We start from the raw sequence: 13,483 nt of genomic DNA, 5'->3' as shown, positions 1-13,483 counted from the left end.
ACAGGCTGCTTTGTCCTGGATGGCATTGAGCTTCTGAAGTTTAAGGAGCTAAGCTCATCCAGGAAAGTGGTGAGTATTCCATCACATTCCTGACTTGCCCCTCATGGACAGTCCTTGGAGAGTGAGGATGTGAGTTACTTACTGCAGAATTTCCATCTTCTGACCTGCTCTTGTAGCCACTGTATTTATATGGCAAGCCCAATCAGTGGTGATTCCCAGGGTGTTGATGGTAGGGTTTCAGTGATGAAAATGCCATTGAATGTCAAGTGGAAATGATTAGGTTCCTTCTTGTTGGCGGAGGTTATTTCCTGGAACACATGAGGCATGTATGTCACAACCCAAGCCTGGATGTTTCCCTGGTCTTGCTGCATATGGACATGGACTGTTTTAGTACCTGAGGAGCTGTGAATGGCACTGAACACTGTGCAATCATCAGCAAACATATCCCCACTTCTAACCTAATGGAGGGAAGATCATTGATGAAGGAGCTGAAGATGGTTGGGCCTAGGACACTGCCCTGAGGAATGCCTATAGTGATGTCCTGGGGCTGAGATGATTGGCTTCCAATGATCAGAGACTTCTTACTTCATACTAGGTATGACTCCAACCAGTGGAGAGTTTACCCTGTGATTCCTATTGATTTCAATTTTGATAGGGCTCCTTGATGCCACACTCAGCCAAGTGTGGCCTTGATGTCAAGGGCAGTCACTTCCACCTCACCTTTGGAATTCAGCTCTTTTGTCCATATTTGGACCAAGGGCGTAATAAGGTCTGGAGCTGACTGTTCGTGGTGCAATCCTAAGTAAGCATCTGTGAGAAGATTGTTGCTGAGTAAGTGCTGCTTGATACCTTCTATTACTTCGATGATAATTGAGAGTAATCTGATGGGGCAGTAATGGGCTGGATTGAATTTGTCCTGCTTTTTGTGGACAGGACATACCAGTGCAATTTTCCAGTATTGTAGCTTTAGTGGCACAGCTTGGCTAGTGATGTGGCTAATTCTAGAGCACAAATCTTTTGTACTACAGAGCAAACCAACACTATCAGTACCCATTTACTTTGCTGTATCCAGTGCTTTCACCCATTTCTTGATATCATGTGGCATGAGTTGAATTGATTGAGGACTGGCATCTATGCAAGGGATGTCTGGGAGAGGCTGAGATGGATCATTCTTCAGCCAGAAGTGGCGAGTGAATGTTGTAAATATTTCAGCTTTGTCTTTTGCTCTGGTATGCTGGTGTCCTCCATCATTGAGGGTATTTTTGTGGCACCTCTTCCTCCTATTAGTTGTTTAATTGTGGGCCACCATTCATGATCTGATCCGTTGGTTGTGGATTCATTTAACTCTGGCTATTGCATGCTGCTTCCATGGTTTAATATGCATGTAGTCCTGTGCTGTAGCTTCACTAGGTCGGTATCTCATTTTTAGCTATGTCTGGTACTGCCTTTAGCATGCACTCATGCACTCTTCTTTGAACCAGGTTTGGTACCCCAGCTTGATGGTAATGGTAGAGTGGGGGAAATGCTGGACCATGAGATTACAGATTGTGGTTGAATACAATTCTAATATTGCTGAAGGCCTACAGTTCCTCATAGAAGCCTAGTTTTGAGCTGATAGGTCTGTTCTGAGTCTATCCCTTTTAGCACAAAGATCATACCATATAACATGTTGGAGGATATCCTCCCTGTGATGATTGGACTTTGTCTCCACAAGGATTTTATGGTGACCACTCCTACCAATACTTTCATGGACCGGTGTGTCTGTAGATAGGTCAAGACAAGGTCAAATCAACCCTCTTGTTGGTCCCCTCACAACCTGCCACAGGGCTCTTCTGGCAGATATGTCCTTCAGGACTCGGCCAGCTTGGTCAGTAATGGTGTTATTGAGACATTCTTTGCAATGAAAATTGACATCCCCCACCAGCGTATATTTTGTGCCCTTGATACCATCAGTGCTTCTTCAAAGTGTTGTTCAACTTGGAGGAGTAGTAATTTATAAGCTGAGTGTGGGTAGTGGTCAATACTATGCAAGAGGTTTCCTTGCGCAAGTTTGATGCCATGAGATTCTCTTTGGTTCAGAATCAGGATTGAGAACTCCCAGGGCCATTCCCTTCTGATTGTATACCACTGTGCTTCCACCTCTGGCGGGTCTGTCCTGCTGGTGGGACAGAATATACCCGGGGTTGGTGATGGAGGAGTCTGGGACATTGGCTATAAGATATGGCTCGGTGAGAGTGACCATGACAGGTTATTGCTTGACTAGCCTATGGGATAGCTCTCCAATTTTGGCACAATCCTCCAGATGTTAATGAGGAGAGCTTTGCAGGGATGACTTGTCAGGCTGTGCCTCTGTCTCTGCCAGTACCAATGCTGACGTTGGGTGGTCTGTCACATTATATTCTTAAAATTTTTTGTAGCAGCTTGATAGAACTGAGTGGCTTGGTAGGCCATTTTAGAGGGCAGTTAAGAGGCAACCACAATGCTGTGGTTCAGGAGTCATATGTAGGTCTGACCAGGTAAGGATGGGAGATTTCCTCCCCTGAAGGTCATTAGTGAACCTGGTGGCCAATATTAATCAGTAAATGCCAACAGTTAAAACCTTCACTTAACAACTTTATCCGGCAATACCTCAATAATAAAAAAAAGCCTCAGAATTAATCCAGCCTTCTGCATCCCCTTTGTGCCCAGCTTTCGAGTGCCCTTGCTTAGTCTACTGCTGCTGCTCAGTGCTGCCCCAGCAGCTGCAGCATGACTGCTGAGAGGTTGCTGACTTTCACTAGTGGTGGTATAGTGGAATTGTCACTGGACTGGTATTCCAGAGACCCAGGATAATGCTCTGGAGACCCAGGTTTGAATCCCACCATGGCAGATGATGAAATTTGAATTCAGTAAAACTCTAGAATTAAAACCATTGCCAATTGTCATAAAAACCCTCCTGGTCCGTGAATTAGGGAATGAAATCTGCCATCCTTATGTGGCCTGACCTACATGTGACTCCAGACCCACAACAATGTGGGGACTCTTAAATGCCCTCTGAACAAGGGCAATTAGGGATGGGCAATAAATGCTGGCCTAGCCAGCATCCCATGAATGTATTTTAAAAAAAGACTGTACATGGCTTTGCAAGAGGCTCTTGAGCAGGTCTTTGGACTATGCCACCTTGGCATTGGTGGCAGCAGTCTGAGCTGGCTGGCTGACCGTCAATCCCAAGGATACTTGTGGAGTGGCAGTGGTGGGAGCACAAATGCTGTCATCCTTAGAGAGGACAAGAGATTTGTCCTCCAGGTTGCAAATGCTATTTCCATGGGATGGGACCTCGGCAATTCTAGTAATCTGTTGGAGGATAGATAGCTGGAATGCTGTGACACCCTACACCTCTGAGCACTGAGATCCGCATCCAAGTAAGATCTGGGGTTCACTCTAATTGTAAGGTCTGATTGCCTTGGTCTGTTTCATACTTCAAAAGAAAGTGACTCTTTCGCTTTAAGACACTTTTAAGTTAAAAGGTTAATACAATTTAACACATAAGGCTAAGATTTAAAAACTCACAGTTGTCTTCACACAATAGAGCCTTCTAATTCAAGTATAACTAATAAGTGTTAATGGCTAGGGAATATAATGGCTCTGTGCTCTGATCCGCTCACCTATGACTAACTTCACAGCACTTTGCCCAAGATTAGGGCCATGTGGTGTATTTCACTTGTCAAGTAAGGATGCAGCTACAAAGGCACACATGGTGTGATATCAGTCTCTTACATATTGACTACATTTAAGCAGAATATATTAGGTTAATTGATATACTTCGGTTACTTGATCATGACACATAACTGAACTACAAACTAATTATTAAACATAGCCTTTCCTACATACACAATGGCAGCAGTTTCAGCCTGCATGGCAGCAACTATGCATTTCATGGCTTCCATTCAAGCTCCCATTGCATCAATGAGATGTTGGGGGACCTCTGCCTGTGCTGCACTGGAAGCTCAGACAGCAGACAGCAGGCGCTCCATTGGTTTGGCAGATCTGCAATGGAGTTGCCCACCATTTCATGGTGGAAAGGGTGGGTTCCAAGCTCTGCGATGCCCTGTGCCACATTGTAGCAGCAATCCTCCTTGCTCCTTGCCATTGAGTGGAGACTATTTTCCTATATTTTCCACCCCAAGATCTTTATCTAAGTCTCCTGCAGCAGAACATGACTGTGATCTCCAGGGAGTTTGCACATGAGATGCCCTATCCTCCTGGCCCACTCATGCCCGTTGACTCCCACATTCTGATCCCGACTCTACACTCGCCTCTAAAGTTCAAGCAATTCCAGTATCTGAGCTGGTAGCTGCGGGTGTCAGGTAAAGTGATTGGTCCTCCTCTACACTGTTATGGGATTGTTCTTCCTCATGATTTTTTGGATGCTGACCAGGCATCAGTTTTTGACTATCTGAAAGCTCAATAGCGTAAGAGGAAAGAAGGTGATCTGGTCAGGAAAGTTGGAATTGCACAGTTTCCATTTAATGGTGTTTTTTATTAGGATGATGAGTGTGTCGAGAGGTGTGTACGTCATCAACTTATTATCCTCCTTGATGACCTTAGCAACACCCAGTGCAACTGGCTTTGTGACATTGTCTTCATCACTTATTTCACCATGTCCTTGAGGGCACTGGTCCACTCTTTCCCTCCTGTTATGAGCTACCCTCTCTGAAGGTTGGTTGTGACTGTGTGTCAGTGTACTATAGTGATGTGCTGAATAGCTGTAGGTTTGTGGAGGCTTGGAGAGATGTCCAATTGGCTGGCATAATTGGATTGTGTATATTGGTGTTTTAGTATCAGGATCTGAGGGTGAGTCCTGAGTGCCAGGGTCTGCTGCTGAATGAATGATAGGGCATGGTACTTCGAATAGTACGAAAAGCGGGTGGTGGTGGGTCTGAGATGCAATTAGCCCATGCGTCCACTCACCTTCACCATCCGAGTGAGGTAATGAAACATTTTATGGCAATGTCAGGGCGGCACTCTGGTTTCCTGCCTGCTAGGGGAAATCTTTCCTGACCTCCAGTTGGGTTATCAATGTGCCTAGGACGTGTTACTGATTCAGGGTGCCTTCTCCCTGGTGCATTGTGATATTTCCCTCAGCCTGAGTTTTCCACAGTGATTATCCAGGAGCCTTCACTCCATTAGCCTAACTTCCCTATTATGGGAACTGTGCTTTTAAAAGGGAAGGCCACCTGGGAAACGTGTCCTATTTGCAATGCTAGTCAGCCCCTTGCACAGAGGTCACCTGCAGTGTTACAGAGAGGAATACAGCACAGCATCTGCATGGGACCAGGCTACAAACATGGAAATGATATGGGAGCACCAAAATTACATGCTCTCAACGTCTATCTGAATCAGCAGTGACAGGCTGCGAATTGTAGCCCCCATGCCTGTGAAATGTGGTAATAAAACGTTTACCTCTATGTTTCCACATTGTTAGAAAAATGAATTAGAAAAATTAAATTTAAATTTTAAATGCCAACAGATGCACCAAACTATTTGAGAACATTTATATACTCTTGCTAAAAAGATAGAGATACCCGGCTGGATTTAATGCCCCCAACACAGGTTCTGCTCACTAGTTGGAGACCCAGTGGGAATCCGGTGTTGCTTGGATAGGGTAACTTAATAGGCACTTAACTGGCTAGCAACGGGCCTTTTTATGATCCTGTGCTTAGGGCCCTGGCACCAGAAATTTTGCCCAATTGAGAGCTTCCGGACAATCGGAGGTAGGCAGCTCTTCATTGCCGGCAATGTCATTAGGATCACTGGCTGCTGCAGGTAATACTCCAGGAGTTTCACCAGTGATCTTTGTTGGATCCCTAGACTCAGGTGAGTGAAGGGAAGGAGGTCACAGAGGGGTACAGGAGGGTCATAGGCAAGAACATGGGGCTGGCTTTCAGCGCCTGCCCCCCCCACCTCCCCCAATCAGTCCCGCAATCGGGCGCAGACTGCTTCACAACGAAGGTCCCCCCATGCTTTGGTAGGTTGCTGGCAGACCCAATAGGGTTTCCAGTGTGGCCTTCGGAAAGCATGGGAACCATGTGACTCCCATTTAATCCCTACACCACCACTAAATTCTAGTGGGCTCAAGGATAATTGATGTCACTTGGCTCATTAATAAGCCTAATTGGCATCCTGCCAAAAGCATGCAAGTTTCTTGCATTGGCCCCTTCCTGCCCTGTCTTAATGACAGTGGGTTTTTCCACCACCAGGAGGCTGACATCATTAAGTGGTCCCAGCCACCATGCTTCCCGTTGCGGTGGGCTGGATCAAATTCCACCCACAGCTTCTATGCAAGACAATGGAACAACATGAATGTCATTCTGGCTAAATGGCCCTTGCCCTCAATATTTTTGAACAGTTTGCTAAAATACTGCTAAGCAATAGCAGTATCTGTTGAAAGATAGAATCTGTGCAAGGATGGTAGATTTTAAAACTGGAATGTATGTGTTGCTGGTGTTTTTTCGAAGGCCATTTTCACCTGGGTTTTGTGAAGGCTTTAACCAAATTAGCTACAGCTTATATCAATGAGTAAACTGAACTGTGAAGCAGTTACTGTGGTTACTGCAGGATCATTATATATATTTCATTGAAGTTGTGTATAGTTTCCTTGGGTTCTTGGATGTACTAAGATACCAAATTGCACATCAGAAAATGAACGCAGTGTTGCAAGGAGTGGAGCCAAAGCCCAGAGGAATGCACTGAAATGATAGTGGTGCAAGATCCTCTGCGTTTCACGAATATGTTCTGCTAGGAGAGAAACTTGAGAGCAGATGTGACCTATGTAGAAGATGATAGCCCCACCCCACCACTCTCAGCCCTGGAAAGGGACATTACAACATCAACTTGCATATAGAGTCTTTAACATAGTAAAACATCTCAAGGTGCTTCACAGGAGTGTTTCAAACAACTTGACACCAAGTCACATAAGGAAATATTTGGGATGGATGACCAATCCATCCTATAGAATAGGTTTTGAGGAATTTCTTATAGAAGGAGAGACAACAAGAGAGGGAAAGGGATTTCCACAGCTTAGGGCCTAGACAACTGAAGGCATAATTGCCAATCTTGGAACCAGTAAAAATTAAGATATGCAAGAGGCTAAATTGGAGGAGTGCAGAGATTTTGGAGCATTGTAGACTTGTGGACGTTACAGAGAAGGGAGGGATGAGCCATGGAAGGATTTGAAAAAGAGGATGAGAATTTTAAAATCAAGGTATTGCCGGAGTAGGATATGAGCAGCATAGTTTTGGATGGGCTTTGGATGGGTTCCAATTTATGGAAGATGGAAAGTAGGAGGTTGGCCAGAAGAGGATTTGACTCATCAAGCATGGGTTTCAACAGCAGATGAGCTGAGGCAGTGTCAGAAAGGGATGAAATTAATATGTAGCCTTCAACCTGGATGCATATATACATTATAAGTAGATAGTTTCAATTTTTCAAAATAACTTCAAGTAGAGCCTAAACATTATTTTCTGCCTGAGAATGATTTGCAGAATGAAATGCTGAAATATGGTGGGTTCTGTCCAGCCATCTGACATCCAAGGTAAATTTTATGTTGGCTAGTAAGTGGGGTAATTTTTGTTCAACCCTTATATCTGCAGCCATCAAAGAAACCAAGGAAGTTTTAGAGAAGGTGTCAACCTCACGTCAAACTTTAGACAAAGCAACTAGCGAACTTCAGACAAACTTGACTGATGTAAGAACAAGTCTCAACAACACATTAAATGATGCAGCTTGCAGAGTGCCTGGTGCTGTTGCATATTGTAATGATATAAGGAATTCACTGGATTCTCTCAATATAAATGCAAACTTTAGTCAGGTAAGACATTTTTTTTAAAGTACGCTTTCTTTCCTGATCCTTCCCCCACCCAATAACTTGTTCAGGTTATAGCTCATAGCTTAACTTTCCCCTTGCCCACTGCCACCCCCACCCCCAACTACTATGTAAGAGATTAGAATAGTGCTTCTCATAGGTTAATTTAACAACTAAGCATAAGCAAAATAACTCATCAAAATTCAGAAATGAGAAAGCCAATGACAGTGTTGTGACCCCTGGAAAATTTTTTTAACATAAATTTTGCTGAAAATCACTTTTCTCTGCCCTTTATTCTATTCCCAGTTTGCAAATATAGTTTATAGATGTAAAGCAAAAAATTAGCAGCCTGAATTATTTAAATTAGAAGGTAGCATCTGCATTCTATGTCACTGTTGCTGCAGCCTTCACAACACTTCCTATCTAAATCTAGATTGCAATTAAATTACAGTTCACAAAACTCAGTGCAGTTTCAAATTAATTTTATTATTGGTTCAGAATACATGCATTACAGAAATATTTAAAAGTGTTTATTCTTAAAAAGCCATGAAATCTGCTCAATTCCTTTCTCCTTAGCATTTTACTTGAGTTTTCTAGTTGTTAAGCAACCACCGGGCTGCATGTTGTGACCAACAGCAAAGCAACGGTACTTGCTGCTGACCTCAAAGAAAGCTGCCCACAAAGATTACTTGATCTTTGTGGCATGCACTGTATCTTTGCCAGCATTATTTTGACTCCAGGATCAGCTCAAGGCATTCTGACTTCCAACAATACTGATGTCATCAAGTAGGTTAAGCAGCCAATCAAATTGAAGAATTCTCACAGATAACAAATCACAAAGTGAAAACCACTTCAAATTTTAATCATTTTGTAGCATCAAAGTAAAGGTTGAAGCATACTCATGGGATTAAGGCTGAAGCTAAAATGCCGAACTTTAAAAATGAATTTTCAAAATCTGCAGAATTTTCTTATTGTGATAAAAAAAATTTGCATTCCGTAAACATTAGCTTTTCAGGACCAGAGCGACTGTTCAGTAGCAATTATGAATTTAGTACATGATTAAAACCCAGTTACCCCTCATTCAGCAAGGTGTAACTTTTTGCAAGGGTTTTTACAGTGAATCTAATGGCATAAAAGTGGGAAGTTCACGTCAATTCAAGCGGTTTCTAAAGATTTCCATCAGCAAGGTCTGCAGCAGCGAACCTTTTGAAGGAGTGGAAAATCATAGACTCATAGACATTTACAGCACAGAAGGAGTCCACTTGGCTCATCACGTCCATGCCGGTTAACAAAGATCTGACTACACTAATCCCATTTTCCAGCATTTGGCCCATAGACCTGGAGGCTATGGCAACGTGTGAATATCTAAATACTCCTTAAGTGTTACAAGAGTTTCTGACTCAACCACACTTTCCGGCAGTGAGTTCCAGACTCCCACCACCCTCTGGCTAAAAATATTTCTCCTCAACTCCCCTCTTAACCTCCTACCTCTTACCATAAATCTATGCCCCTTGCTTATTGACTCCTCTACTAATGGAAAAAGTGCCTTCCTATCCACCCTATCTATGCCCCTCTTAATCTTATACACCTCAATCAGGTCCCCTCTCAACCTTCGCCGCTCCAAGGAAAACAACGCCTGCCTACCCAATTTTTCCTCATAGCTCAGACCCTCCAGCCCAGGCAGCATCCTGGTAAATCTCCTCTGCACCTTCTCCAGTGCAGTCACATCCTTCCTATAATGTGGTGATCAGACCTGCATGCAGTACTCCAGTTGTGGCCTAACTAGTATTTTATACAGTTCCAGCATAACCCCCCTGCTATTGTCTTCTATGCCTTGGCTAATAAAGACAAGCATCCCATATGCCGCCTTAACCACCTTATCTACCTTTACTGCTAGCTTCAGGGATCTGTGGATGTGCACACCAAGGCCCCTCTGATCTTCAGTACTTTCCAGGGTCCTACTATTCATAGTGTAATCCCTTGCCTTGTTAGCCCTCCCCAAGTGCATTAACTCACATTTTTCTGGGTTGAATTCCATTTGCCACTGCTCTGCCCACCTGACCAGTCTATTGATATCCTCCTGCAGTTTATGGCTATCCTCCTCACTATTTACCACCCTACCCAATTTCGTGTCATCCATGAACTTCTTGATCATAACCCCAACATTTAAGTACAAATCATTTATGTACGCTACAAAAGTAAGGGCCCCAGCACCGAGCCCTGCGGAACCCCACTGGAAATAGACTTCCAATCACAGAAACATCCCTCTACCATCACCCTCTGCTTCCTGCCTCTCAGCCAATTTTGGACCCAACATACCACTTTGCCTTGGATCCCATGGGCTCATATTTTCTTAATCAGCCTGCCATGAGGGACCTTATCACAAGCCTTGCCAAAGTCCATGTGGACTACATCAAATGCATTACCCTCACCAACACCCCTGGTTACCTCCTCACAAAATTCAATCAAATTTGTCAAACATGACCTTCCCTTAACAAATCCATTCCGACTATCCCTGATTAATCCATGTCCCTCCAAGTGCAGATATATTCTGTCCCTCAGAATTCTTTCCAGTAGCCTCCCCACCACTGAGGTTAAACTGACTGGCCTGTAATTTCCTGGTCTATCCCTTCCTCCCTTCTTTAATAATGGGACAATGTTAGCAGTCCTCCAGTCCTCAGGCACCTCACCTGTGGCCAGGGAGGATTTGAAAATTACTGCCAGGGCCCCAGATATCTGTTCCCTTGCCTCCCTCAATAGCCTGGGATGCATCTCATCCAGGTCTGTGGATTTATCCACTTTTAAGGCTGCTAAACCTGCTAGTACCTCCTCTCTCTCTCTATATGTTAATTTCCTCTAATATTTCATAATCCTCCACCCTGATGTGTATATCTGCGTCATCCTTTTCCATTATGAAGATCAGCACAAAGTATTCTTTGAGGACTGTACCCACGTCTTCCGGGTCCACATACAAATTACCTCTATGGTCCCTAATTGGCTCCACTCTTTTTCTAGTTATTCTCTTGCCCTTTATATGTTTAAAAAAAACCTTTTGTGTTTTCCTTTATTCTACCCACTAATGCTTTCTCATGCTCTCTCTTTGCTTTCCTAATTTCCTTTTTATGTTCCCCCTGACAATAATTTCTGGATTTCTGTGATAATGTATGTGCAAAGGGCAGAAGTAGCTGTCAGATTCATAGTTGTAATGATAGCAAACAGTGAGGCCGTGATTTTCCAGCCCTGATGCATTGGGACCTGCTGCGGGAGATTCGGCGGCCCAGCCAAAAGTCCATTGACTTTCAGCGGGACCAAATGATCCCGGTGGTGGGCAGGGCCCGAAAATCCTGCTATGACAATTTTGTTGTCCTTACAACTGTAGAATCTAGGCCTTTTTAAGCCATCTGAATTTTTGTTTTTCAATACATTAGTTACAAGATGTTGGTTCTGAACTCGCAAAAGTGAATGATGTGCTGAAAACTGACTTTGAAGACTTGATTCAGAAGGTAAACAATGTTGTTTTCTTTTGGAACTTTTAAAATTCCAGTTATGAAATGCTGTCACCTCCTGAGTTCTCCAGCCTCTTGTGCTATTAATGCTGTTACGTTTACTAAATTTTGAAGTGTTGGTTGTTATTACGGTATTGAAACTTGCATTCTGCATGACAGATTCTATGGTTTCTATGGTTTCTACTTTTGAGCCACATTTAATGTACTAAAGGTAAATTCCAAAGCATTACTTGGGTGTGTTTTTTTTGGTTGTAAAGATTAATAACAATCTCTTTAGGTGACCTTCAGTTTCTTCAAGGGAATTTGCTACACGTGCTCTTGGAAACAGATTGGCAGAGGAAAAATTCAGTTGAATAATAGAGTGGTGGAGATGTCAAAGTACTGGTAGCAAGCCAGGGTTAATTAAGGACTGTTAGGGTGATGCTGAAATCTGCAGGTACTGGCAGCTAAGATCTATGTGTTTTATATGCAGAATATGAAGCTGCATCTTATATGCTCAGGGAAGTGTGAAATGGAGTCCCATCAAAAGCAGTTAAACTATGTTAAGCTATGTCCTTCAAAAGTAAAACTGGATGCATTAACAATGAAACAGAAACCAGCTGGAATACTCAAATACCTAAAACAAGTGGAACATGACTAATGGCATCTCTAGGCTGTAGCTGGTTGGAACTGAATAGTTAGTAACTAAGAATAATCAATAATACTTGATCAGCGTTTTAATATTCAGTTTATCTTTTTGAAAGACAGTGAAACAGCAGAACATGTTATACGTTTTCCTTGTGACCAGTTTCTGGTTTATACTTGGTTGTTTCGTATTGGTTGAACATTTGTGTATAAATGAAATGCATACATGTGTCAGTATACATGTCTTTTATATATAAAATTATCTGTGCTTCTCGTGCATTTTCTTATTATGTTAATTTTAAAGCAGTCTTGTAGTTTGTTTTAACGGTAAGAATTGAAAGATAATATTGCCTCGGGTTTTAGATGTTACCTATTGGTGGAAATTTAGTAATAGTTAATTAGTGCAACCATGATTTGAATAATTTCAGTAGAAGGCTGGGTTTTTTAGGTAACTGAAAGTGTTTGCTGGAAATTTATAACTAAATTCTAATGGAGTTCTAATAATGAGTTGAACATATATAAAGTATACATATTTCAAATGAGATTTTGAAAATCTACTGGACTATGTTTAAGAATTGTGATTTTGAACTTTTAACTCATAACCTACAAGAACTTTAAAATGTCTGAATACTAAGTGTCACAAAATCCACACTATGCAACAATTATTAAACGAAGGGTATCAAACAAATCTTCTGCTTCTTCCGTCTCTAAATGTACAAAGTGGAGAATTGGTTTGGGATTTACGAAGCATGTTTTTGGTTTTACCTAGAATGGCTAAATTACCTTGCCTTGCATTGTCCCTATTCTCTATTCCCCATCAGAAAGGTAATTGATCATTAACAAGGCCAGATCTCTTAACAGCAACAATGATTGAAGACAGGCTACTTCTTGCTCACCGAAGGCATCAAATACTGAGTTGGAAACATATATTAACACAAATTTCTGTCTTACTACAATACCCGAGAATGAATATAATAATGGGGGGATGGTGATACAGTGATAATGTCACTGGACTCAGAGGTCCAGTTAATGCCCTGGGAACATGGGTTCAAATCCCACCACAGCAGCAGGTGGAATTTGAATTAAAATTAATAAATCTGGAATATAAAGCTGGTCGCAGTATATAAAGCTGTTCGCAATAATGATGATCATGACAATGATCATCGATCATCAACCCATCTGGTTCACCACTCTCCTTGAGGAAAGGAAATCTGCTGTCCTTAGCCAGTCTGTAACTCCACACCCACAGTAATGTGGTGTTTCTTTTTTATTCATTCATACAATGTGGGCATCGCTGGCTCAGCCAGCATTTATTGCCCATCCCTAATTGCTCTTGAGACGGTGGTGGTGAGATGCATTCTTGGACTGCTGCCCCTGTGGTGTAGGTATACCCACAGTGCTATTAGGGAAGGAGTTTCAGGATTTTGACAGTGAAGGAACAGTGATATATTTCCAAGTTAGGATTGTATGTGGCTTGGAGGGAAACTTGCAGGTGGTGATGTTCCTATGC

At 42.6% G+C, this 13,483-nt stretch overlaps 1 protein-coding gene across 1 annotated transcript in view; it reads left to right on the top strand.

Moving 5' to 3' along the window:
- The window catches only part of LOC121279262 (prominin-1-A-like), a 202,796-nt gene that overhangs the window by 114,351 nt on the left and 74,962 nt on the right, over window positions 1-13,483 (top strand). The window contains exons 8-9 of the mRNA XM_041190363.1: window positions 7,632-7,849; window positions 11,272-11,346. Coding sequence (XP_041046297.1) covers window positions 7,632-7,849; window positions 11,272-11,346 — 293 coding nt within the window. The remainder of the gene's footprint in view (window positions 1-7,631; window positions 7,850-11,271; window positions 11,347-13,483) is intronic.

Source organism: Carcharodon carcharias, chromosome 1, assembly GCF_017639515.1.
Source record: "Carcharodon carcharias isolate sCarCar2 chromosome 1, sCarCar2.pri, whole genome shotgun sequence".
NCBI classification, from domain to species: Eukaryota; Metazoa; Chordata; class Chondrichthyes; order Lamniformes; family Lamnidae; genus Carcharodon; species Carcharodon carcharias.
This window is presented reverse-complemented; position numbering and strand designations above follow the sequence as displayed.